The sequence below is a fragment of the Anser anser genome (genome assembly GCF_964211835.1).
Source record: "Anser anser genome assembly, chromosome: 6".
In the NCBI taxonomy this organism is placed as follows: Eukaryota; Metazoa; Chordata; class Aves; order Anseriformes; family Anatidae; genus Anser; species Anser anser.
Window position 1 is genome coordinate 16,481,237 of NC_139726.1, and position 27,164 is coordinate 16,508,400.

A 27,164-nucleotide genomic window follows, 5' to 3' on the forward strand; every position below is an offset into this window, starting at 1 on the left:
TAAGCGACAGCCTGAGAAAGTCAACAGACTTCAAGGCTTTCAATTACAGTAAGTGGAGTGGCTGGCTGCCGAGCATCTGGTTTCAGAGAGGCATCCATCAGCTCGCTAGAAATACTGCTCGAATTCCTCCGTGGTCAGTCCCTAGGAGAAAAGATGCTTCTGAACGCACGGTTTATAGAGCTGAATGGTTTGTACACAAGGCTCATCAGAAACCTAATTACAGCTCAGCTTTCCCACTGGAAACAGCCTCAAGTGCCTCAGACAAGATAAATTATATATGCGCTCTTTTCATCAGCACAAAACCGCTGATAGCTCTGTCTGTAAGATTACCAGAGGGGCTGTGGGTTGTCACGCTGTACCCCTTGCCAAATGCCAGATGCCCTCCTACAGCCTCTTCTGTACTCCCACCATTTGCTTTGGATCCAGCCTGAGAACTCAAACACTGCTGGACAGAGGAGGCCAGGTTCACCAGACGTCTGAAGGTGACCTCCCTTCACACCACCCATGGTCCCAACTGGAGTGTGAGCCACCCCCTGCCGTAGGAGAGGGGCAGAGTCCATCTCGGAGCCCCTGCACAATCAGCCTTCGCTCATCCCCTTTGGACACCACAGAGCCCAGCACAGGGTGCAAATCCACTGGAAATCCGTCTCTGGAAGTTGAATTGCTTATGAAATGGTTCGGTTTTTCAAGCAGTTGGTGCCAGGCCAGCCTAGGAAGCTAGAGAGCCTGCACATTCCTTCCAGCCCTGGCACGCTGGGGATGGAGCCTGGAACAACTGCCCCAGGGAAGGGAAACAACCGCTTCCAAATAGCGCATCCTAGTCCAGCGCTGTGACTGCAAAATTTAAGAAACAGCCTCTTGAAGCAAATGGTTTTGGTTACTGAAGATCAAGAAAAAGCCCTTATATATGAAGGTGACTAACTGAGGGATGTGAGCCTGAAATACAAGAACACGTTGAAATGTGCTTTCTGCCTTGGCCACGCTGGCTCAACACGCAAGAAGCCACTGGCTGAAGCTCCTCACGGGGAATGTGCCAAGAGTGAAAATTTCCATGTTGACTTTTAGCAGCAAAGATGTTAATATCTTTGGTGCCTGCACCAGCTTGAAAGAGCAGCCACTCCTTCCTCACCACGAGCTCCATTTGTAGTGCCCTCCATCTTCCGTCCACCTCCCACATGGCATGAATGCCAGAGAACCGTAGGTGAATGGGACACATTTATTTCTTGTATGGGCTTGACAAGAGCTGACCCACTTCTCTAGGTCCACCTGGAGCCCCAGGATGGGAATTCATGCTTGTGACTTGATGCACCTCATGTCCTCCTGCTCGGGACACAGCGTGACGGGAGCCTGAGGCAATTCATCGTGCTGGTCGCTGGGAGTCTTTAGATGACTGTGACCCAGACTTGAGGTTTGCAGCACGGAGAGTGCTCCATGGTGCTTGTGTATCGCAGCAAAATGTGCTGCAGGTTCCCACTCTGGGCTATGTCACAGTTATAGACAAGGCTGACGAGGTGAAGCACTCTATATGGCACCTAAGATCATGCCAGTGGGAGCCCTTCCACCACTACATCCATGCCAAACCTAGTCCCAATGTCATTTTCAAGACAAAAATGCAACCTCAGGGACTCCAGGGAGGCTGTGCTCCAGGACTGTGCACCAGCAGCAGGCTCAGGGTGCAGGATATTAGCCTGGACTTTAACCCCACCTCGAACCGTTTGGGCTTGTGCGTTCTCTATTACAGCTGGTTCATGAAGCCAAAAGACACTAATTATGTTCTCCAAACATAACACGGTATGTTTTCTTCTGTTCCCATCCTTGAAATGTGAGGATCTTAGATGTTTAGAAGATCCGGATCTACTTGGGAAATGAAAAGCTCCCTCTGAATTTGATAACATAAGTTATCCAGCCAACTCTTAATTGCTGGGGGTAACACAAAACACATGTGCGGGAGGCTGCAGGGACCCACTGGGAGGGTGTAGCAGAGCCAGACCATGCTCCTGGGGGTGGAGAGCAGCCCCCAAAACCAGATGTGGGCTTGCCTGGGCTCTGGGTGCGAGCTGCAGGGCATGGCACTGCTGAGTACTGACTGTCACTGTCACCTCTGACAGTCACTTGCCTGGCTTTTGGCAGGACGTCCAGCCGCCCTCGCCTCGCCCCAGCCTGTGGCCGTGGCTGTGTTTGCCTTTTAGGAACTGCACCGAGCACTGGTGCACCAAGAGGTCAGAAACTGAGTGCACTAAAAGCCCTGTCACTGGCTCTTATGGTTGGGAATGTTTCTCCTAAAGCCCCCCGCTTTTGGGCAACACATGACTATGCAAAAATATTGTCTTTTTTGAGAGAAATAAAATGTGACCCCAGCTTTTATGGAGAAGGCGAGAGGGTCTGGAAACAAGCCCCCTTTCCCTACCTTTTAGCAATTCTCTAGGAAAATAAAATCAATATAATAAAAGAAACAAAAATCCTCATGATTTTTAAACCAGTTTCTTAGTTTCTGAGGCTCTCGGGACAGGAGAAGTTACTGCATTTAGTTCCCATTAAAGCAGGCACAATAGTAAGTTGTGTGCCTCTGTGCTCTCGGATGAGCCTTTGGATCAGGACCTTCCACATTCTGGGCACTTGCTTTTGTCATTTTTGGTTACCTGAATGACTAATAAAAAAAAAAAAAAAAAAAGAAAGGAAAGCTGGGAACTGAACCTACTAAGACAATAAGTGATGGCAAGCAGCTTACAGCCTCGCCATGCCATGCCTCCCACCAGCGTGCCGAGCCCTGCCCTCCATGCTCGATGTCCAGCCAGCCCTGACGCAGCAGCCACGTGTTGTTTGCATTCCCTCGGGGTGAAGGCACCAAAAATAGCTGCCTATGGAAGAGGGAGCACTCTAAACCCACCGATGCGGGGCAGTGCTTGAGCAGTTTTGGTGTCTGCCCGGCCAACCCTTTGGTGCCCGCAGCGGGTACAGGAGCGGAGCCCCCGGCACTGCACGGTGTGTGTGGGAGGGAGAAGGGCAGCGGAAGAAGCTCGGAGCACTTGGAAAACTTTCCGCTTGGGAAAGGGCCCTGGTAAGACGCAGTGCCTGCTTAGGCAAATAAATCATCTGGCTTCCCACTCGTCTCTTTCCATGACTCAAAGAAGCCACAGGCTGCAGCGCCCGCCCTGCACAAAACCACGGCGCTGCGTGGGGATGGGGTTGGGATCCCATCCGCCCGTCCCGCAGGGCTGGCAGGGAAAACAAAGGCTGGCAGGGGCATCCCAGCCCCGTGTCCTTGTCCTAAAAGGTTACTGTCTAAACACAGACAGTGAGGGCATGAGGTCTCTGTGTAACTGAAGCACCGCCACTGACGGGCTCCGTTTACGCCAGAACTCGCCCACGCTCGTGTATCCACAGCACTGTACCGAAACAACGAAACGAGCACTAAAAGGCAAATAATAATAGGAAAAGTGCTTTTCTATATATTAATTACACAAGACACCGTGGACCTGTGCATCCTGCCAGTGCATTCATTTTAAAGGATATTTATATTTCAAAGCATAAGGGTTTGGCCAAGAATTGACAAGCTTTAAATAATTCAATCTTAGCACTGGCTGAGCTCACCAGTTCTGTCACTGAAAATAGCATCAGAGATGCAGACTAATGAAAGCAAAGGCAAAGGAATAAATACATCTAAGCTGCTAATTCACCCTTGGGTACCACAAGTCACATCACATTACTGTCAATATCCCACACATCGCAGCACTGCATTACAAAAAAACTCCCTCCCCCCCCCATCCTCCTGCTTTCTCCCTCGTTTGGGAACTTCTGGGTTAATCGAGAACTGGGCAGGGAAAACAGGGCTTTGGAAACTGCTGTCTCACGAAAGCAGCTGAAAGTGATCCGGGGCAGAGCGGATTTCCTGCGGCAGCCCTGGCCAGCCTTTCCTCATTTTCCTTCTCTCCGCCGCAGAAGTGGAACTGAAATGCAATCATGAGATACGGCTCCTGACAGAGATCTAAAGCTGAGTTTCTTAAAATAAAGCCGCCACCTCTTTTTTTTTCCTTTTTTTTTTTTTTTTAACTTATTTATTTTTTGTTTAAGCAACCTCAGCACGCCGCAAACCTCTCAGCTTTTGCTTACACAAGTGCCTCGGCTGAGCCTGCCACACGTGGCCTTTTGGATGGAGACCCCGAGCTGGGAATTGGAGCTTTTGGGTCCTGCTCCCGACTCTGCTACCAATGCAAGGAGCGATATGGGGCTGCCAGACCCTTCCAGAAACAAGAGGAGGAAACTGGGATGGGTGTGCTGGTTCCCTTAGAGCTGTGCGTTGAAATAACACCCAGCCAAATCGGGTACATCCATGGCTTCATCACCCCTTAAGGACCTGACATGGAAGGCACTGCAAAAATGGCTAATAATTCATACTATTCCTAAAGGCAGATGGGAGGTGGGGAGGGGAGCCCCATTTTTTTCCCCCTCCTGTGTTTCCCTCCAATCCTCTAACTCTAAGAGGGCTGGTGCCACTGCCTGCTTCCAGAAACCTCCATTCTCCTTGCTGCAGGTCTCCACAGGTCTCCCATGGGTTGCGCTGACACCTCTCCCACCACGACACTCCTGCACTTGCCACCAAAGGCTGACAAAAGCCAACTCTCCAGCACCACGGGAGCATTTAGGGAACTTCATCTGCTATCACATAATAGATGAGATCCGCTCCTACGGTGCGCAGAACCCCTTGCTGCAGATGCCGTGAGGTCCGTGACCAGCTGCTTCTCCCTGCTTACGTGCTCCTTGGCCCAACCCTTTGCAGGCACAGCATGGCAGGCCAGCAGGGATGGACTTATCTCAAGCATGCACACACAAAAAAAACAACACTCAACCCCCCAGATTCATTCCTAAAATATAAGTTGGCTCCAAAACAAAGCTGCAGGATCCCAAATGCCTGAACTTCAGGGCCAAATGGTTCAAGTCATCCTTAAAATGAAAAGCAGGCTAATTCCCAACCTACCGTGGCACGAATGGGCTGAATGTCCTTTCAGCTGGACCTCATTATGAGGAGTGGCCTCCAGAGCAAAGAGACATTCTTTCTCTGCAAAATCCAGTGCCGCGGGAGCCTTGCCCAGTTCTGCGTTTGGATGCAAACACATAATCTGGTGCAAGTTCACTGAAGGCCCATGGTTTTGGAATGGATTTCTCCCTTCCCAAAGAAGCTGGAAGAAGTCAGAATTTCATTCAAAATAAGACAAAGAAAGAGAGAAAAAGAGAGAGAGAGAGAGAGAGAAAGAGAGAGAGAGAGAGAGAGAAAGAGAGAGAAAGAGAGAAAGAGAGAAAGAAAACCTGCAGCTTAAGCTGCACTACACTTTCAGGTCTTATATTCAATTTTCTAAACCAAACAGAGCAAAATTCGGGGGCTGTCCATGCATGCCAACAAGAAATGCAGAGACCCAGAATTTCACTCACCTGCTTGTTTTAGTCCTTCATTTGCTTCTAAACCCAAAATACAGCATTCATCTCCCAAAGTTTATTTCTGTAAATTACTGTAATCAGAAAGGCCAAATGCAAACATCAAACGAGCTGGCCGTAAAAGCAAAGCACTGAAGCGAGACCATCCCAGCACACTGTCTCTCTCTGGGGAGCAAATGCGTGACACAGTTTGTGTTCAGAGTCTGTATTGTTTTTTATTTTGGAGCTTCCTAACCCCGAGACACAAGGTTACGGGCCATGGGGGTGGCTGTGCCTGCACACAGGGTTTGGGTTAGGTGCGTGTGCCATCAGATGTCACCTCTCGCTGCTGCTTTAAGAGCAGACCCCCAGCCAGAGCTCTGGCTCCTGCAAAGATGTACAAGTGTCACCACTTTATTCTTTAATTCTGCCATGGCATTGAACGCCTCATTAGCATGCATTAATGGTTGCAAAATGCCCGCTCAAAGGGCAAGGAGAAACCAGTGAAAAGCAGCCGGAAAAGCAGCGCTCTGTGCGGTCAGGTCCTCGAAGGAATTGCTGCCAGATTTCGGGAGGGCTGCACGAGTCTTTCACAGCACTAAGGGCTGGGACAGAGGGAAAGGAGGGGGTAAGAAAAGATGGCACTTCCCTCTTGTGCAAGGAAAGGACCTCCAGCAAAGCGGCACTCAGTCCACTTGGGAAGGAAAGCCCAAATCTGTTATAGTTCCTGCTGGCTTCTCCCAGACTGTGACTGCTTGGGGCTGATAAAACCAGCCTCAGCCCCCTGGCAGGCAGCAGGACAGGCAGGGCTGGAGGCAGAAAACCCCTTAGGTGGGGGCATGGAATGCAGACGGATGGTGGGGTCACCGGGGAGCACCCCAACACTATAAGGGCATGGCCACAGGGAGGACAGCCAGGGACATGGGCTGAGAGGAAGCAGAAGAGAGGCTGGGAAAGGATGGAGATGCAGGGAGATTTCAGGAGCACCCCAGCGAGGGTTCCCCCTCGTCTTCGAGAGCCACCAAGAATGTGCATGCCCGGGGGACCCTTTTAGCCCTTTCCAATTGCCCAGTGGCACAGGGCTGGGCATCTCTGCTGCCGCTGCAGCAGGTGCCCAAGGGCAGGACGTCCTCGAGCAGGACGCGTGCTGCCGGCTGTCCACAGCGGGTAAGCACAGCCCCTGTGCGTCCCTGCGGTTCCTCATCCTCTCCAGGCTGTGGAAGGAGCAGGAAGCATCTCGGTGACGTTCCCCACTACAGGCTGAGAGGTTTGGAGAGCTGCTCTCAGACCTCTAGCATCTGGAGCCACTTCCCCAGGGCCAAGCATGGCTGGACCCGACCTTTCGGGACAACACCATGGGACGCAGCTGGGGCTGACACCGAGCGGTGGCAGCAACTCCTCCACAGCCACTTTCTGCAGGCAATAAAAGCCAAGGTGAATTAAATGCAGGAAGGAGAAACAGGCTTTTAGAGAGCTCGAGGAAAACGTGCAGCCTCAGTAACTCTTGGCCACCTCTTCAAAGAGAGATGGATGCTACGGCAGTGCCATCTCCTTGTTACTTGCACTAGCCACAACATCCCCCGGGCTGTGCAGCAGCTCTCCAGGCAGAAGACCTCAAGGTGCCTGAAGCCAGGTCTGCTGGCTGGTAAGAAGGAGCGATGGGCACACAGTGCTCATCTTTGCCAGGGTGGGGAGGATTTGAAGAGAGAAGGAAGAGAGACACTCACAGTCCTATGACACTAATTACAAAAGGAGCTTTCGGATCGTAGGATTTCACTGGGTTCAGCTCACCCCAAGCCGCATCCCCACTGGCACAAGCTGAAGCTGCCTGGCACCATGAGGTTGCACCACAGTGTCCCAAGCTGAGACCACCTCCTCCATCACCAAAATAGGCCTCAAAAACATTTGTTGGAGTGTGTACTCCCCCCAGTTCACCACAGCCTGGGATGGGAGCAGAAATGATGCTGAGGCAGCAGTGTACATTGCTGCTGCAGCAGCCCCCGTGCAGACACTATTTTGAACTTCCACTTCTTGTAGGGTCCTTTTGTCTCTCCCCTTCATGTCCTGCTTTTTCCTGGCAGTGACGTGCATCTGCATTCAGATTCTGCTTTTTTTTTTTTTACACAAGCTATTTTTTTTTTAAATCCCCCAAATCAAAACCCCCAGAATAGCAAAACTTGACATGACAGAATAGAAAACATTGCAAATGTGGTTTAGGCTCTGTTCCCTGTATGGATGCCTCTTTCTTCCACACGTCACCATCTTCCCTTCTGGTCTATACAACATCTGCTTTGTATGGACACCCCCAGCAGCACTGCAGGATGTCTGAGGCTGCAGGCACAGACCAGTTCCCCTTCCCTCCCAAACCACACTCGGCCATCACCTCTACCTCTGACATTACCCAACACTGCCCACTTCTTCCTTAATAAAACACAGCAGCTTCTTTGCTCCTGCATCTGAGCCCTCCCTGGCACACCAGAGCCCAGGTCTATGCACTACCACAGGGCAGGCAGATGATTACTTCAAGGGAAAGTGGGGAAAAAAGTCTGTTTCCATAAGAAGTGTCCCAGTCCATCGTCATCTGTGCAGTAACAGGCCGCGCTAGGACTCACAGGGTGCAGATACCGGTGGTACCATCACATCTGAGCACTGCCCTCAAAACGCGGGGCTAACGTGCTTTGGGTCTCTCTTGCACCACCAGAAACTGCAGCGCCAGCACCGGGAGGCCCCTTGCCATGAGACCCGCTGAACCTCGATACGGCGCCTGGGACCAGGAACTCCAGAAACAGATTGCAGAAGCAGGAGTGTGATTTCTAATTTGTGGTTGTGTTAAACAAAACTCTTATGTCACTGGGTACCAGTAAGGGTTAAAACCTCACAGAAACCAAGAAAGGGAAGCATTCAGAAATAACTACCAAGTCCATGAAGGACTTGCACATCCTCAGCAGTTTTGAAGTGGTTTCCATAGGGCAGCTGGAGTTGCACTTTGCGCTGGCTTGTCTACGTAGACAGAGTCTTTGTGAAATAAACCACGTGTTTTCAATGAGTTGCCCTTTCCTAAATCCCATTTCAAAAGTGTTTTTGGCACTTGCATGTGTTTGCAAATCTGACACCTGATGCTGACACTAGCTGTCGTGTCACAGGGAGCACTGCACAGGCAGGCGAGGCCGGATCCTCTCCTCTGGCGCGTGGAGATGTCTTTGCACTTCAGCCAGTTGCTCACAACCTTCAGCTGCCTTCACAACATGGTACACGCTGTTTATTTACCCCATGGTAATTTACCTCACGGTAGCACTTAGAGGCTGCGATCCTACTGCACAGTCACAACACGAGTAACCAAGCCAGGGCTGAAGAGCTCACAAATGATACGCATGTGGGAAGCCAGGGTACTAGCAGTGGTGCTTGAGATGACGTTTCTCTAGAGACACCAAAGCAAAGAAGATGCTGTACTACCCTTCCCCAGCAAAAGAGGGGTCTGAGCACTGAAGCTAATGAAGCGTGGCTTCCAGCGAACCATTCTCTCTTCATTAGAGGCAAATGTGTGATGCTCTCACCAGGGCCTCCCCTCCTTCTTACTACCTCATTTTATGGAACCTTTAGGAATGCAATTAGCACCGAGATGTTTCCTCCTTTGTCAAATATTCTGGAAGGCAGCCAAGGGGTCCAAAAGTCACTGGGACGCGCAGCGATCCGCAAATTCCTGAGCCCAGGCTCCAGGCAGGGAGGCAGGCTGAGAGCAGGACTCTGCCTCTCCATGGCAGCCATCCAAACCGTCGAGCAGAGGCCGGAGCACCGTGCTGAAGCTCCCAGCATGACGTACAGCTACGTGCAGCGTTCAGAAACTCTTCTGTGTTCTCCTTCAGAAAGGCTGAATCCAACAGGGCAACTTCTTCCAGAGACAAGCTCGAGGTGAAGCATTCAGGGGTTTGCAAAGGGACGCCCTGTCTTGTCAAAACACCCGCTGCTATGAATAATCCTTTCAGCTCTCAACGGAAAAAGTGTGGAGGGGCTGCGGAACAGAGCACGCCTGCGAGCCTTCCCGTGCAGTCCTCCCAGAAGCCGAATGGTGGTTTGGAAAAGCTATTCTGGGGCTGTTAGCTGGATTTGGGGAGCAACAGCACAAACACCACTTCCTTGCTAAGAAGTGGCATTTACTAATAGTCAGATGCAACTTCAGTCAACATTTACAACCTCCTATAAACCACTTCTTTCCCCACCCCATCTCATCTTAAGGTGCAGAAGGCACCTTATACCTCGCATTAACAGAGCACAGCCCCACTACAGACACAGCCATCCCTGCAGAAGAGCTGGAGATCCTCCATGACCCCTTCTGACCCGCAGCAAAACTGTTTTTGCCTCTCCTTGAGGTTATCTCCCACCCAAAATCTGCTTCTCTACTTCACGCAGGCCACAAAAGGACAGGATCTGTACTCTTATCCGCAGTCCTCTCATCTCTCCAGCACTGACAAAATGAGGTGCCAGTATTCATAAACAGACCCAGGAATGAAAACACTTTTGCTGGCCAAAGGGCTGAGCACTGACAGACGAGAAGCTTGGAGTTCATTTCAGACTGTTCTGACTACTTCAAACCCTCCGTGCCTTCAGCTGCTTGCTTTAGTAGAAGCAACCATATTAATAGCATAACGCTGAAGAGCAGGGCAGACCCGACCCTCCAAAAAGAGAAAGTGCCTCAGAGCGTAGGGACAGTTGGGTTTTTCTGAGGCAACAAGTCTTTTGGGAAGGCAGAGCACAGGCCTGCTTGCCTGGCTAGCGTGAAGCCTGCCAGCAGCGAGGAATCCTGGCAGCAGGGCAGGCAGGATCTGCTCCTCCGCTGCTCCCAGCAACCTGCCCCGTGCCACTGGAGCCTCAGGGGAAAGCTATTTCCTAAAACCCAGTGGGTCTGCTCTTGCCATGGGACCAGCCTGCAGGAGCTGTGCCCAGAAGGAGACAGAAGGGGGCATGGTGTTGATACTCCCCCCTGTAGGAACAAAAGCAGCAAACAGAAAAATGTCCCCGTGCCACCACCCTGGGGGAAGCTCCTGCAGCCACAGCACGACTCGGGCTCTCTGGTTGTCAAGCGTCCACATGTTCGGGTGGACTGAAATAGTCTTTTCCAGTAAGACCACACCGGCAGGGAGGAGAAAGCAAGCCGTTTTGGGAGGACACCTGGGGGACTTATAGAGACAGCTGATAGATAGGGGCAGCTTTGGGCACACCCCACACTGCTTTGGGCAGCCCTACTATGCAAGCTCAGGCACTTTTGGTGGGCTGGAGAAGCCCCAAGCCCCTTGGGCTAAAAAAAATGTCTGCATGTCATGTCACTGGCACAGTGCTTGCTACAGCTCAGATTTAGCATTGTAATGGATGGAATTTAAAAGAAAAAAAGCCAACAAAAAACAATAGAAATACCAGGAGGCATACCAAGAACTACCCCACCAGCCCATGCAGCCTTGCTGGACACCTTCCCACCCTTAGAGCAACGAGGAGGGTGCTGGCCTCTGCCTACTCTTTGTTTTCTTTCACAGCTTTAAAAAGGACTTTTAAATGACTTAAAATCTTGCACATCCCAAACCAGCTATGGTGTTCTTCCCACCACCAGAAGGTCTCCACAGGGGCAGAAGAAAGCAGGTGCAGTAGAGGACACGTAACTTGTTTTTCTGTGGACCAGCAGAGCTCTGGCTCTCCTGACAGCATGGAAATTGGAGCAAAGGAGTGTCCTTGCCCCGCTGTACCAACTGCTACACCGGGATCTTCCAACCTCTCCTTAGCACCGCTGCCCTGCTTGCTAATAAATATATTCCTTTTGGTGGGATGATGCTACCAGAGCAGGATGGTCATATGGAAAAAACCCAGGTAATACAGTTCTCAGTTAAGGTGCTGCTTCCAATTGCCCCTACCCACCTAGCAACATGACAGGCTCAAACAGCTAGATATGCACAACCCAACCCAAGGGTGGCCCATTGTTTACCGTCCATCTCAGAAACCTTTAGGGTAAGACACCAGGGGGAAAAAAAATCTTCGACTTCCCCAGAGAACAATGAAAAATAGTTGTTTTTCCAATCTTCCTTTAACAACAACAAAGCCAATGCAAACCCGCATGGTGTTCTGGATATTTGGTCTGAGATTTTCAGCTGGGGAAATATTTCACTTGCTTGAAAACAGGCAAGTTTTGAAGAGTAACATTTTGCTGAGCTCCAAGTGAAGGAATTGCGTCCAAGGGCTAATCCAGGCAATATGTGCAAGGTAAATTACGTGACCTTGGGCTGACAAGGAATTAAAGCCATTTTAGCAAACACCACTAAATAACTCCTCTGCCTTTGCTTAAGCAGAACGGACCGGCTGCATCTTGAGCGGTGAATGATTGTTTTCCCAGTAGAAAAAATAAATAAATCTGTACATAAAGTATCTTTTGGAATGTCCAGCAAAGATTTTCTCTGTTGAGTAACAGACTGAAATACAAGCTTTCCTTTCACCTGCGCTGTACTAGTGGATTGCTTCATCTTTAAAAAAAAAGATGGTTTCTCTCTATGCAGGCAAGGATGGTTCATGTGGAGAAATCCAACCTAAGAAGTCACCATGAAGCTTGGGAGAATTCAAGCCTGTGATGTTTTACTCATTCCTAGGGCTGCACTTCAGCCTGCAAGGACCACATGTGGCTTTCCGACCCAAGCAACGTGGAGGGCGCGGGGCAGGATGGTACCTACCTGAGCAGAGGACTCCCTTGTACCTGGCGCAGGAGAAGTCGTCGCACTCGCAGAAGGGCCCGTAGATGTTCCCAAACTCGCTCTCGTAGCAGACGCACTGGTTGCAGCTGCACTCCCCCCGCCCGCTGCACAGGGGCTTGCCCTCCACCTCGCGGCACAGCCCTTGGTGCGTCTCCCCGCCGGCCCCCTCCTCGCACTCGCAGCGGGCCCCCAGGTAGCCGGCGTCGCACTCGCAGAGCCCGCAGGCATAGGTCCCATTGCCACTGCACTTGCCGCTGGCTGGCTCGGCGCGGCCTGTGCACCCGCAGAGGCAGTTGTAGGTCACGGCCACCTCCAGCGTGTCGCGGAAGCCGGCCGGTTTGATGGTGAAGACATGGGAGGTGTCCTCGGCCGGGCAGCTGCGGGCCTCCACAGACACCTCGAAGGAGACCTGGGGAGGGAGGGTGAGGGGGGAGTTAGAGCATGGCCGGAAACTGCCTCCTGAGGGATGGCCGAGCTTCGCTCCCCCATGTGGAAAAACCACCCCAAATCCACGTCCTGTGTGAGCACCTGGAGCTCAGCACCCAGACAGCCCGCACCAGGGGTTTTGGCATCCTTCAGGCCCCTTCGGTTTCCCACAGGCAACCCAGTGACCCAAATGGGACAGAAAGAGGCACAAAGCAGGTGTTTCATACCCACAAACTCCACATCGGGGGGAACAAAGCACCAACGGGGAAGTGTTGGTGCTGTCTGAGGGGAGCCTTGGCCCTGTAGCCTCTTCCTGCCAAACCCACAGCTCATGCGGGCAACCCCAGCCCTAAGCAAAATGCTTGTTATTCTGTGGATGGCTCATTTTAAAAGACACCACAAGCAGTCAAGTGAAGTTTTAATACTTATTACGGTCACCTATTAGTGGTAATTTTCTCTATCACGGACTGCTGGTTTCCGTGAGGCAGGAAGGAGCCTGTTTATCCCATGAAGTAACTAGGGCAAATGTCTAGCAAATAGCCAGGTTTTCATGACATCAAAAATAAAACATTTTCTTGAAACCAAGCACTAGCACAGAGCCAGTACAGCACAAGGACCCAAGATGCCCACAAGGTCAAGGATTTAGTGCGTTTTGTGGGAATCCTGACCTGCCTCACTCATAAAGCCCCAAATAGGGAACACGCTCAAATTGCAGAGATCAGAAGGCAAGCCCAGGGACTGGCACAACCCTGCTCCCTTCCTGGTACCTGTGCCACCAGGACCAAACCACAGCAGGTCAGGGCCCGGTGCCAGTTTTGGGGAAGATTTCTTAGCAGTTTGCAGCAGCTAGATCTTGACCCCATGGATGCAATGGGGCCCGAAGCTGCTGAGCAGGAGGGGACACAGGAACAAGCTGCAGCAGCTCGGTGAGCTCCGTGCTCATGCCAAAGCCCAGATTAAGGCTGCTGCCTCGGGAGCCCTGGCTTTGCTGGGGACACCAGGAGGGCACGTGCCTACGGTGGCACAGCTCCAAGGACTGCAATCCACTGACTTGAAATCCAGTCAAGTCAGCTAAAATTTCTGAGGCTGCCTTCCTTTTTAACACTTTGCATGGCCCTTATTTGGAGGGATAAAAATTCAGCTACTGTTTATTCTTTCAAACTATTTTTATATGCCTCTGAGTGCTTAGCGCTCTGGTATGTTTTTAAAGACTTTATTCTCAAATAAGGAAATTGTCTTGCTAATGAGCACACGTGTGTCCTCGCAAACAGCAAAGGCCAGGAGAAGGGGACGGGATTCCCAGTCAGGCTGAGTGACACCAGATGACAACGTGCCCTCCTGCCTTGCCCAGCAGTCCAGCTACATCTGCAAGAGGCTGCTTTTCTCTTTAGATTAAAGCAGGACAGGAGAAGAACACGGTCCTTGCTGGAGGGAAGGGGTCATGCTGTCCCGGAGGTTCAGCACCCACTGGCAGCGGGGGCCGTGCCCACTCGCATGTCCTCCTGTGCCATTCATCACCACCACTGAGAACTTCCCTCCCTTGTCCTCACTCCCACATCAATCATATTGCAACATCTCTATAAACCACCTAAAAAAAGAAATGCTGAGAGAGCATGACATAAATATCTGGGATTAAAGACAAGCCCTTTCTTGACCATTGCACTCTGCTGCGTGATGAAGATTTTTTGACTGTAGGTGCTGAAAGCAAGACACCTGCATTCCCTCCTTCTGGGCCACCAGGAGACCTTGGATCGATCTGTGCCATGCAGAGCCACTTCTGGCAGAGCTGCTTTCAGTGGGTTTCTGTATAAACGTGGCATGGCTCTGAGGCTAGCAGAGGAAGATGGACACTGCAGAGCATTACAACAGCCTGTCCAAGGGATGTGCAGAGAGGCAGACTCACCGTATCTCCTATCTTGAGATCCCCGCACTTCCTGAGCCCAGGGTAGGACAAACCATCCTGGCATGTGGCAGTGAAGGTCAAGGCAATGTCCTCGGGGCTGTCCCAGACAGTCAGTTCTACTTTGGACCGAATACTCTGGAAACAATGGAAAAGAAAGCCATCAGGTTACTACAGGTGGACTGGTTTCTTTTGCAGAATGCTCTGCTTTGGTCTCTTCTCCTGTTGTTTTCAGAGCTAGGACACCTGTGCACCGATATAAAAAATACCTGGAATAGGACTGAAGAATCTGGCAATGGTTTATGCAGTCTAGGAGGGTAATGATGACCACCATATTGGAAAGATATACATACACACACACAAAAAAAAAAAAGAAAAAAGAAGGAAATATTCTCGACCACAGGTGGACCATATGCTTCATCTCAGAGCTGAAGGTCAGAAGCTGATGTGCACATCTGCACCTCCTCCATATCAAAGTCTGCTGGAGGAGTGCAAAGCCCAGTTCTCCACTGGCATCCACCCTTTGATGCCTTTCATACTGCATAAAGGCAGCATAAAACTTCACTGAGACTGAACCAGCAACTCAGTCCTACTTTCTTGATTTGACACAACTTGTCAGAAAAACGTATTTTCGCTCTTAAGAGAAAATGCCAGACAAAAAGTACCCTTTCAGATATGTCAGTAACAAACACCAGGTTTTCCACAGGAAAAAAAAATAAATGAAAAATCTCTGTGAAACATTTCAAAGTAAAAAGTGGTTTTCGTCATTGAGGTTTTGGTATCCTCCTATTCCGTTTTATTCTGCTTCTCATCTCTCCATCCTGCTGCACAACCCAGACTTTTAAAGTCAAAACAAAACAAAGGGAAAACTCTGTTTATAAGTATTAATGTGAAATGAGGTTGTTTTGTTTAATTCTTCCAATGGCTGGAACTGATTTTTTGTGAGTGGTGTCCAAAAAAGACAAAGGCTTTCAAAATGGAGTTTTTTTGTATAACCACATTCATTTTCCAAAGCTAGCTCGTGACTCCATCCCTCTGCCCCTTGTCTCTTCCTTCACTGAAGTGGCCAGATAAAGGAGAAGTGCTAATTTAAGCCTCTCACCAGTCAATGTGTTAGCAAAGCCGGGGTCCATGTGCTAGCCAAGAGCTACCGCTTTTGGAAAGGGGCAGGAAATACATGACTTTTGATCAGTGAGTCATAAAGCTGAACATACTGCATGTGCATCTGCTGCCCTGCCCCAAATTATCATGGCACAACATGCTGTCACACAGATGTGCTCTCTTCTTCCTACCCTGAGCCAACCTCACCAGCCTCCTGCAGCCTAAAAGGGAGATTAATTACCCATGATGGCAAGATGCTGGCTTATCCCTTTGTCAAGCCCAAGTCTGTTAGAAGGACTGGGGAAGCTGCAGAGGTGCACAAGGCGGTAACACATTTCACTGACCACACTGCTCACAGTTTTCCAGAGAAGGCAGGACACCAGGCCTGATGGACCTCAGCATGACCTCACCTGGGTCGTTCTTATGTTCTCACGCAGGCACCAAGATTTCTTATTAGCCTGAGAGGGTAATGCCATTAGCCTAATTGTAATGCCATTATTATTAGCCACTTTGCACCACCATACAGCAGTATCTCCTCACAGCACTGCGGTCACTACCAGAGGGATTTTGCTGCTGTGCTGTTTGGTGGCCTCAAGCCTGCTATACCTTCAGGGATGAGCAGAGGACCCTGGAGAGACCTAGGGGAAAGACTTGGCCCTGAGATGGAGCAACTCCTCTGTCTGAAATAAAGCTGTCATAGCACAGGGAAAATTCAAAGGATGGAGCACTTCAGTGTAAAAACAAAGGGATCCTGAACCCGCAGCTGCTCCAGGGACGGCTGATGTGAAGGCCACCCGCCATGGGAAAGCCGTTGTGTTGTAATGAGAAACATGCCTGAGACCTGCTGGGGCTGGCTTTAGGAAAGAAGTTGTAAAAGAAGCGTCCTGTTCACTCCCTTCGGGCCAAATCCAGCCGGGAGTCTGTGCCAAAACCCTGCCGGCACCACGCCAGCCGGGCAGCGGCACGGCCTGCACAGCTCCCCGGAGCATCTCCACCTTGCAGGTGTGTTGAGATTTTGGGGAAGCAGAAAGGGTTTTTGTGAGGGCGGACAGAAAAGCCATCCTGTTCTCTTTTGTTTCATGCCCCCAGGACAGGAGAGCACTGACAGCAGGTACACTGCAGCTGGGTTGTCACACCTGGGAGGGAGGAAAAAGTGAGACAGGAGATGAAGAGATGGGGGAGAGGGATCTCAGGAGCAACATAAGCCCTGAGCAGATCTGATGTTGAGCAACCTGGTCTGGTGGAAGGTGTCCCTGCCCATGGCAGGGGGTTGGATTTAGATCATCTCTGAGCTCCCTTCCAAACTGTTTTGTGATTCTATGCTTCTATGTATGCATCATTGGAAGAAAGCAGAAAAGAGAGAACCAAAGATGGCCAAAGCACTGAGACACGAGGCTGACCCTGGGCCCATGCGGCCAGCCCCCAGGAGAAGACGAACCCTGTCGCAGGTGAAGGGTTTCTCCATGCTCAAGAGTTTCCATTCTGTAAGGAATAAAAAAGGGTTCACTCCCACTTGGGAAACAGAAATTTTAGCCTCCTCCTTTGGTGAGAATTCCCTCCTCAATTTCAGGACAAAGCAAGATACCGAAAGGAAATGAACCAGGCAGGCTCCAGGCCTCCTGCTGCCCGCAGCAGAGGCAGCAGCTCTCCCGCACCAGCTAACTGTGGCTGCAAAGATGAGCTCAGAAGATGCACATATGAAGACCCCTACGTGACGGCTGACCCATGACAGTGAAGCATTTTAATTTAGCCACAAAAATCAGAGAACATGTGTTGAACAAAGTATTTCCACAACCAACTTCCACGTATGGTCACTGGGAGTCACAGATCTCACACACCGAGCAAGGAAACAGCAGCGTCCTTCCAGGAGCACAGAGTTGAACCGTAAGAATCCAATAAGAAGGCCACAGAAATGATGAATATAAATTGGCTTGCTATTTAGCTGCTTCTGATCACTCCGCTCTCCTATCTCCATAGAGACACACAATATCAGGTTAGCAGAACAGCTGCAGGTCCTTTGCTGCCGGCCCTACACCTCCAAGTGCCCCAGGGCCGCAGGGCAGGCTGCACTGACCACGCTGTGTGGTCCAGGACCATTGGGGACACCAGGAGACACACTGGGTGCTCAGAACTGGCTCATGAGGCACAAGGACCAACCCAAGGATGCAGCCTGAGCTGGTGCTGCATCATGTCCTCAGGAGGCCACCAGGCATCAAATTGCAAAGAAATAATTGATTTTCTCTAGTGGCAGGGTGGTCTGTGAGAACTGCTTCAAACCAGGTTGAACTTAGAGTGCTATCCTGCACGAGAGATATGGGGCCAAACCTCTGCCGTGCTCCCACTCCACCTCAAGCAGCTCACGCAGGGAGGACCCACAAAGTGCTCCACAGCCACACCAGCAGGGCCTCGAGCAGCCATCAGCCCAAGCACCGGCGTCATCTGAAGCAGGACGAGCTGCTCCCCTCCCTCCCCAGGATGGGTGCAACCACACCAGTGGTGACCCGCTGCGGAGAGGACCCGGGCAGGGAGGCAGCCAAGCCTGGGTGGAGCACCCAAGGCAGAGCCGAGCTAGCTCAGCTCTTGGCACTTCCCACCCCAGCAGCTGTGATGCTAAAAGGCACTTACGTTGTAGGCCTTGACTATCAGCTCGATGATATTCTTGGAGTCCTTGTGCAAAATCTCCACCGTGGTCCCAGGAATCAAGGCGGTGAAATTCTTGAAAAGACAACGAGCGGAAAAAAAACATGCTGCAACGTGCCACAAAAGCCAAGCTTCCCCAGGAGCGGGCGGGGAGGATGAGCTCAGCCCCCGGCCCCGCGGGGCAGCAGAAGGACTGCCACCGCCTCGCTGCTCGCTTGGCTCTGCCAGCACGGAGCAGAAGCAACCAGAGCTTCCCGAAAGCCTGATCCCCTCCCTGAACCCCTTCATCCTCACGGATGTGCTTCTTGCTCCTGCCGAGGGGCAAACCCTGCAGGGCAGCCCCAGGGAAGGCCCCCCTGACAGTGGGGATGGCGAGGGAGCTCAAACCGGGGCCATGGTGCTGGGCTCCGTGATGGAAAAACACAGCTGGGCAGCAGCCCTGCGCTGCATTAGGTAATGGGATTGAGTCACAGCAGAATGGGTTGAACAGGTTTCTGCTCCCTCGTCTGCTGCGCGGCTGGCAGCCCTCCTAAAATCAAGATTAGGCTAGGTTCTATTTTAGGTACACACACGCTCACTGACATACAGGTCTGTTTGCTCTAAGCAGCTTTAGTGCTTTTCTCTGAATGACCGCGCTCGGGGTGCTCGCAGGGAGAGGGGACGGCTGCACGGAGCCGCTGTGCCCTGAAGGGCTGCCCCCATCACAGCCCAGCTGGAGGGGAGACGCTCTCAAGGGGCATAGAAAGCCCTGCCCAGCCGGGCAGCTCAGCAGTGCTTACCTTGTACAGGACATAATGACTTTTTGTAACAGCGAAAATCAGGTGGATGTTGTTTTCAGCCAGTTTCTCCCCAAGAAGCGCCAGGGAAGGATAATCCTAGGGGCAAAAAAAATAAATAAAAATCAAGAAAGACTGATGGGTAGCACAGAAACAAAGGTTCATTTCACTGTTCTCCTCCCAACAGCAAGACTTGTTATAGAAATGTGGTGTTTCACTGCAGCGCGAAGTCCCTGACATACCACTACAACTGAAATAGCAGAAACATTCCGGTAATTCTGCCACCCCTTAAATATTTCTGCTGCACCTATCACTACACAACACCATGACCTACAGCAGCACCTGAAACACTGAATTGTTTTCTCTTCTCTTTCTGTTTTGCCATCAGCCAGTGTACATGTGTAATAACCTAGCTGCTACCTCCGGGAATGCAAGATGAGACCATTATCTAGAACTGCACTAAGTAGAAATGCATGATTTTTCTCCAAAAGCAGAAATAACCATTGCCTGCTCTTTCTGCATACTAGAGCCATGAAGACGTTGTGATAAACTCTTTATTTCTGCAGAATTCATAGACAGAGGGGTTGGCAGCAAGGTACTGTTCTAGCTACACACAAGCAACAAAATAATGAACCAGGGCTCACTTCAAGAGAGCAGCTTGAGTTCCAAACCACAGGCTGCTTCTGAAATGCTGCCCTCAGAAAAAAAGCCCCCCATTTACTTGCAAACTGGAGGGCTGATTTATGGAAGCACTGAGGCAGCATCCCCACACCAGCTCCCCAGCCGGGCTCCAAGTCAGTTTGGGGGCAGTACTCTGCTACGCAATTGCTTGCAAGATTGCATGGGCTGGTGAACATGGGGGTTCTCCAAGGAGCCAGAGGCAGCCATCCAGAAACACCTCTCATTATGGTGTTGTGCACACAGGAGCGAAAATCACCGTTGGTGCTTGTGACCTGCTCGGTAAGGCACCATTCTGCAGGAGCACGTGATAAGTATGCAGCAGACAAGTGTTCATTCACCCCAGAAATTTCCTCCACAGAGTTTAAATTAAAGAAAAAAAAAAAAAAAAAGCAGGGTGGCTGGTCCCCAGAGCAGCAAGGGGCCCGCTGACACCCCGAGGTCTCCAGCAGCTGCCTCCCGCAGCCCCTGCCCCCCCTCACCAGCTGGCTGGAGGCGCTGTATTCGTTGGCCTCGTTCAGGTGGCACTGGCCGTCGTGGGGCTGCACCAGCCCCCCCAGCTTCCCGTCCAGGGCGATGTGGGGCACATCGTCTGTCGTGAAGACCAGCAGGTGAGACGCTTCCTTCCGCCAGCCGATCTTCTCCTGGGGGGGAACAAAACCTGTCAGACAGCCAGCCCTCCCGGCAGGCAGTGCACCCATCCATCCATCAGAGCCACCGTTGCCACCAACTAGAAGAGCACCACACGTCCGTGCACCCATTCCTGGCAAGGAAACAAGCTGCTGGGGCCCTTCTGGCACTCCCCGACATCACCTTCCAACGCACTTACCTAAAAAGGCACGAGGAGGTACATCGACTGTCCACCAGACCTTCTCTGCCCTGATCCAAGAATAAGAATTTCAGCTGCTTTTATGGCCAAAGAAGGCCTGCCAAATTCCTCCACGCGCATTTAATCTGACCTTGTTTCCCCAGCTCGGTGGTACGGCCGCGCTGCTGCGCGCAGCACGAGACAGCAACAAGAGCTGCAACAACTCCGGTGAGTGCTTTCCTTACAGCCCGCTCAGAAAAGGATTCTGGAGCTGCATCACTTGTAGCAAGGTCCCTGCCTGTGCAAGGAGCAGACATCGCCACCGCCTTCGCATGGACAGATCTGCAGGGCTTTTGTGAGGAGAGGCGTAAGAGTTTGAGGATAATTGCCCCCAAAAACTCAGGGCACGGAGCCTGCAGCATCCAGAAGCAACCCACACATCAGTATACCCAACTCCTCCGTATTTCACTGCTCAGCTTACTTAGCAAAATCTGAAAGCTACCTTGTCCTACATTAATTAATATGCCAGCCAACAAACTGCTGCAGCCTGTTCGCAGGCACTTCCTATGGACACCACTTGTGGGGTCATGGCGAGCAGTCAGAGTGTGCAGAAGGATGGTAATCATGATTGCCACCACAATTTTTGCCTGCAGATGTGAGTCAGAGCCCAAAGTCTGCTGGTCTTTCCAATAAATACAACTCTTACTTCAGGACAACTATTCCAGACTTTATTTCTTTTTCTTCCCTAATGCAAAAAGTATTTTTTGTTAATGGCATTTTAAAGAGCCGTGCAATTCAAGTACGGCCACAGGAAGAAATCTTTGGCAACACACATCTGTCCTGCACCAGCACTTTACTGTCCGGGTCATTACACTACGAGGACTTCTGTGGTCTGGGAAGCAGAAGCCATTCAACTGAAGTGACCCCACTGGATAAAAGGCACTCTTAGTGCCAAAATGTGGTTTCTTACAAACTGAACCCAAAAGTGATTATGACTGACAATGCAAAAAGCAGCTCTTGGTCTACCTGGCCACCAGACAGTTGCCCACCCAGCGGTCCATCCAACTCACTTTTCTTTTGGTATCCAAAGTTGATTTCTATTGAGGATTGAGATGATAACTTGAGTTCCACTCACTTAGAAATGTGCTATGCACAAAGAAAACAAGCTCAACAGTTACAAGGTCACTTAGGGAATGATGCTTCTGCTTATCTGCCTGCTAGCACCACCTTCACATCGAGGGCTGAGCATCCCTTCAGGCAAACTCTCCCCTATTCTTGCACTTAAGCCAAACACGCAGAAATGCTGAAAAAAATCAGGGCAGGACACCTCAGCTAGGGGCACCCGACCCAGTGCCAAAGCTGCCTGCCAGGCTGGGCATGGCGCTTCGAGCCAATGCAGCAAACACCAAATTGATGCAACAACAGCACGGCTACTGGAGATCAGCAGGGAAAAATCCATCATTTTTCTCAGGGAAAAATCACCCCGAGGGGGCAACGTGCAACGCCATGCCACGAGCAGCCACAGCACCTCACACCGCTTCTGCCAGCGACTTCCACCGCCAAACACACAGCGCTCTGCGCTGCTTAAAACAAATAACCAAAGGGGCTTTAATTTATTTTTACTGGACAGCGAGTTTTGAACAGAAATCTGCATTGATGCTGGCCTCATTTTCGATCCCCGTGGGATATAAAGGGTTTTAAACCAGGGTGGGACCTGACCCAAGGCAGAGTGAAGCGAAAGACATGTCTCCACAGGGCTGGCATGGACGGATCCTGCCCCCAATCCCACGACCAACTGGAGCTGCCCCCTTTCCCCAGATGACCAGCTCTTCGCTCCCTACAGCCTGCCGCCAGGGTCAAAACCACCACAGCTGGCTCACCCCATCCCAGCCCTCCAAATTCTATTGAAAAGGCTGCAAAAATTCCTATCAGCATTTCCAAGCCTGAAGTAAGTATCTAAATTTATGCTTTGGCCTCTGAATAAAAAGAGCTCAATTGCCAAGGCACTGACTGCCAGGAGATCCCCCTGGATTCATCCGTATGCATAAAACTCCATTCGTTTCTTAGGTGCAGGCCTTCTTGGAAGAAAGAAACTGACACGTGCATGACAAGAAAGCCTTGGAGATTAAAAGCCAAAGCATCCATTCTCCGAAGCCTCCTTAGCTCTGCGCAGCTCTGAAAAGCACCTCAGTGTCTCCCAGATGTCTTGGCCATCTCCATGCACCAGTGTCTAGCACGCACTCACCAAAAGTATTTCAAAAGACACTGTTTTATAAAACAGACTTATCTCCTTGCTGCAGTGCGTGTGACCCGAAACTTAAACATACCACCAAGCCATATGATGTTTGCACTTACAGAATGGCAGAAGACCAGAATACTGCAAATGGAAAATATAATTACAGAAAGTTGATTAATATTCCTGGCTAACCATTTTCGCATCAGTATAAAGGCTTATTGTCTCTGGCTCTCTCATTGCCTCCAGAATAACACTTACCATATCTTCATCTTTCAGAGAGGAGCCAAGTGCTGGGCCCGGTTATTAGCCTGTATTAGCTGTACAAACTCTCCCCACTCCTGGGTTTAAAACCCGGGCCAAAAAATTGACTTGAGCTTTACAGAGCTCTTCGGACAGCTCATGCAGAAGAAATGCCTGATATGAATTACAGCACAAAACCACCTAGTCAGCAGACAAGGTATGGTTTCTCCTACCTCTCTGCATGAAGGGGAGGAGAACAGGCACTTGGACACCAAGGCTTGGAAACAGCCAGGTTCCTCCATCGGCTCTCCTGGGATGTCCCCCGTGACACCACAAACTGCTGCTGACCACAACATATTTCACAGCCAACATGTGGCTACTGGTGGAGCTGGGGCATCTCTTGGCTGCTGCAAGGGAAAGGAAGCTCCTGCTTGGGCTGCAGGACTTAGGAGGTATTTCTGCACCATAAGGAAATGCTATCCCCTTTCTGCAGTAAGAAAAATGTGCTGGAAAGAACCGTGAAGAACCACACAATGGGCGGCACAGCAGAGTCACTGCCCTGAGATGTCTCTGCTGTGACCATCAGCGCCACCAGGCAGGGACGCAGAGCACTCTGTGCCTGGAGGAGCCCTGCGAGCAGCGCTGTCGTGGTGCCAGCGACAGCATCTGTGCCAGCCTGGGAGCAGAAAGACGACTGCTCGGAGGCACCAGATCCAATGGGGCAGGCTCAGTCCTGCCAGGAGCATGAAGTGTGCATGAAGCCAGCCCACGAGAAGGAAATTCTGCTTTCCCACTCAACCTGGTTGCGCAAACCTGCATCAACCGCTCCTGCAGGTGATGCTTATCTCCTGGCTCCCAAAATCTAGACCCACAACAAAACGAGACCTACCAACAGGACTGCACAAGGCTGGAGCACACAGAAACCAAACCATATGTCAGAGGGGAAGAAGCTGGCGCTGGAGAGCAGGGCAGCCCAGCCGCACCACGCAGGGGAGCAGCATTACATTTTCACCCCCAGCTCACAAAGGGATATGGAGCAACCCACCTACTTGCTCCAGGACGGTTCTGAGCAATTCTCTCCCAAACCTCACGGTGAGGAGAGCAACGGCACAGCAAACCCAGCCAGCCACTGCAGGGAGAGGGCTTGTCCCTTGTGGGAGGGTGACAGGGGAGGAAATGCATTCCCCCTTGCTGCACGGGGAGCAAGAGCACGCAGAGGACCCCAGGCTGGAGAGCAGCCCCCACTGCACAAGCCCTCAGCACCCAGAGGCGCTGCCACCTAAATCTCCATCTGCAACAGGTCCATTTTATGCCTTTAAACTGGAGAAGGTATTAAATGGTTTCTTTGCCTGTTCACGCACAAAAGCACATGAAAACAATAGCTTCTCCTTTTCAAGGCATTCTTGTTGGTTTCTGCAAAAAGAAATTAGTGGTTCCTTCCAAGAAACCATACACCAAAGCCACACCAGAGTTCAAAAAGACAGCTGAAGAGCCCCTCCTCTTCTGCTTTGTGTTAAAACCCCAGCAACCAGTGTGACTCACCTTGCACACTGCAGCTTGCAAAATCGCATCGAAGCCGCCCTCCGGAGCATCCCTGTTCCGGGACACCTTCTGCTTCTGAACTTCTTCGTTAAAACGGTCGACTTTATCCGTCAGAGACAAGAGGTGGCGGAAGCCAAAGGATGGGACGCAGCTCGGGAATAGCTTGTAGCTGCAAGAGGAGCAGAGGGGAGCGGTTAGCTGGCACGAACCCCAGCAGGAGCCAGGAGCTGCAGGAGTCGGCAGCTCGAACAGGTTGGTCTCCAAACCTTTGTCCAGAGGGGTGAAATGCTTTCATGAGGTTTTGTGTTCTGGATTCTTTGATTTCTGGCCAGTTATCTACAAACAGTAGAGTCTGCCTTTCTGTCCCACCCGACCCAGAAGGTGCTTTGAGCAGCTGAAGTTTCCAGGTATCTCATCCAGACCAAAAGTTTCTCTCCACAGAAGGTCTGAGCAGAGACACCAAGCACCAGGGCTACATGGCTGTGGAGCTTCAGTGCCCATAAAGCTCAAAGATTTCCACACCTATATTTTGCAAAAATATAGGTAACTGGGTGTTCAGTTGAACCCTCTACCTTTATTATCATTCGTTTTCTTCACTTTATCTACTTTGAATGACACTACACATTCCTTGCAGATGCATCCTGGCTCCGCAGGCCCAGAGACGCAGGGAGGAAGGGAGGAGGAGGAGGAGGAGGAAGATGCCAGGACCAGAGGCAAAAACCACACACCGCAGCTTTTTCCAGATGCAAACAGGTTACTGAACAAGGACTGATGTGGCACTAGAAGTATCCGAAAACAAAACAAAAACCTCTCAACCCGTCTCACTGCCAAATCAGCAAGCCACCTGGCAGCAGTGACAGCCCGCATGCAGCGCTGCGAGGGGGAGACAGATGGTGACAAGAAGGGAGCACCCGCCAGGAGGGCTGCCTTTGGCAATCACACCTAAGTGGCTTCCCAAGACCAACCTTGCTTAATGTAACCCATAGACAGAAAAGCAATCACCTGGCTAAAACCAAAAGGACATAAGGACAGTCTGATCACAAGGGCAGAAGGCGAGGTGATAGCTCTGGACTGCCTTGGTGAAAGCAGCTCCAGGTGCGCCTCGCTGCAGTTCACAGAATCACAGAGTGGTTTGGGTTGGCAGGGACATTAAAGCTCATCCTGTTCCAAGCCCCTTGCCATGAGCAGGGATACCTCCCAGCACCAGCCCAGGTTGCCCAAAGCCCCATCCAGCCTGGCCTTGAACACTTCCAGGGATGGGGCATCCACAGCTTGTGACCATCACCAACAGCCCCATCCTCTCCTCTGCCAGCACTGCCTCCCCCTCCTGCACATCTCGCCCTATCTCACTCCACAAAAGGCATGTCACTTCAATTAAATCACACATAAGCCAAAGTTTCCAAGGAGATTTTGTAGCCTGAAGCAAAACCCTGTCCCCCCAACATGAGTGGCTGATGGAGATGAGGATGATGGAGACGACTGAGTGCATCCTTGAGGCCAAATTTCAGAGGGAGAAGACCTGTGAAGAGCACAGACATGGTGCTGTGGTGGCAGAGAGCAAGAGCAGCCACGGGACTGTCCATGGGGTGGGAACAGCTCACACAGAGACACTCCTCCATGCCCGGCCATGCTTTTCAGCCGGGTGGTTTCCATTACAGCAGCATCCCAAAGTTAGGCGCACAGGGGATAGAGAATGGAAAATACTGTGTAACCCGAATGCTCGGAGCAAGAAGTGTTTGAAGAAAAAGGGACAGATGTAAGTACTCCTCCACCAGCCAGGGCTTTCATCTGGGCACTGAAAAACTTTATGTGCTCCACACTCAGAAACTGAATCTATTCCAGAAGAACGAGCTCTGTATTTCTCTCTGACTTACCTAACTTCATCACACTATAAACATGTGCAGGGCCACCAAAGGGAAAGGAGTTCCAGTTTTGTGGCTATGCTTCGTGGCCAAAGCACAAGCTTTTAGTACTAAAGTCACCATCCATTTGACTTTCCTCTTTGGGAAGAACTGATGAAAAAAGAATATGGGTAATTTTGTCCGGTCAATGGTCAACGTATGATGAGATGCCAAATGTTTGGTCAATGCCAAAAGATGGCAAGAAACTCATAGCTGATGACAGCTCTCTTTAATCTGCCTCTCATATGGCAAAATTAGAGCATGCATGCTCGCAGAGCTTGGCATCTGTCTTTGATGTGGCCTTACAATTTAAGAATCCATGAATGGCTCAAACAAAAGGGCTAACCCTACTGCCCTTACCCGACTAAATGGCAGCCCAAAGAGGGATGAGGTGAAGGGGCAGGACAAGGAACACAAAGGTAAGAGTCATTTATTGCTGTATCCACCCTCTTTTGCCAACATCCCAGCCCATCTGAGCCTGGACACCCTCCACTTCAGCCCATTTGACTCTGACACAATCCCTGATACGATGGACTTAATCCCAAACTCTCTCTGTTAAAAGGCAAACAAAAAGACACTAGCAAAGGCACTAATAAGGAAAAAGAAAAAAAAAAAAAAAAAAAGGAAGGCTCTGATAACATTGCACAGCAAATCGCATCATTTGTGTCTTTCGCAACTGCCATTTTGCTTTCCTCCCACAGCAATAAAGATGAAGAAAACTGCCTGAAATTTTTACAACACTTTACAAGTACTCATTAATCAGTCCCACAGGCCCTTCCAGA

At 50.9% G+C, this 27,164-nt stretch overlaps 1 protein-coding gene and 1 long non-coding RNA gene across 2 annotated transcripts in view; both read right to left on the bottom strand.

The window, feature by feature from the left end:
* Positions 1-27,164, bottom strand: part of ITGB5 (integrin subunit beta 5) — a 48,697-nt gene that overhangs the window by 7,686 nt on the left and 13,847 nt on the right. Inside the window, exons 5-10 of the mRNA XM_083841901.1 lie at positions 24,482-24,650; positions 20,138-20,299; positions 18,981-19,076; positions 18,187-18,276; positions 14,464-14,598; positions 12,114-12,543 (exon numbers count right to left, since the gene is read on the bottom strand). Of these exons, the coding sequence (XP_083698027.1) occupies positions 12,114-12,543; positions 14,464-14,598; positions 18,187-18,276; positions 18,981-19,076; positions 20,138-20,299; positions 24,482-24,650 (1,082 nt within the window). The remainder of the gene's footprint in view (positions 1-12,113; positions 12,544-14,463; positions 14,599-18,186; positions 18,277-18,980; positions 19,077-20,137; positions 20,300-24,481; positions 24,651-27,164) is intronic.
* Positions 3,427-12,105, bottom strand: LOC310901708. Its single transcript, XR_014586053.1, has 2 exons — positions 4,976-12,105; positions 3,427-3,947 (listed from the first exon to the last, which is right to left on the bottom strand). It is a non-coding gene; the product is annotated as an uncharacterized lncRNA (long non-coding RNA).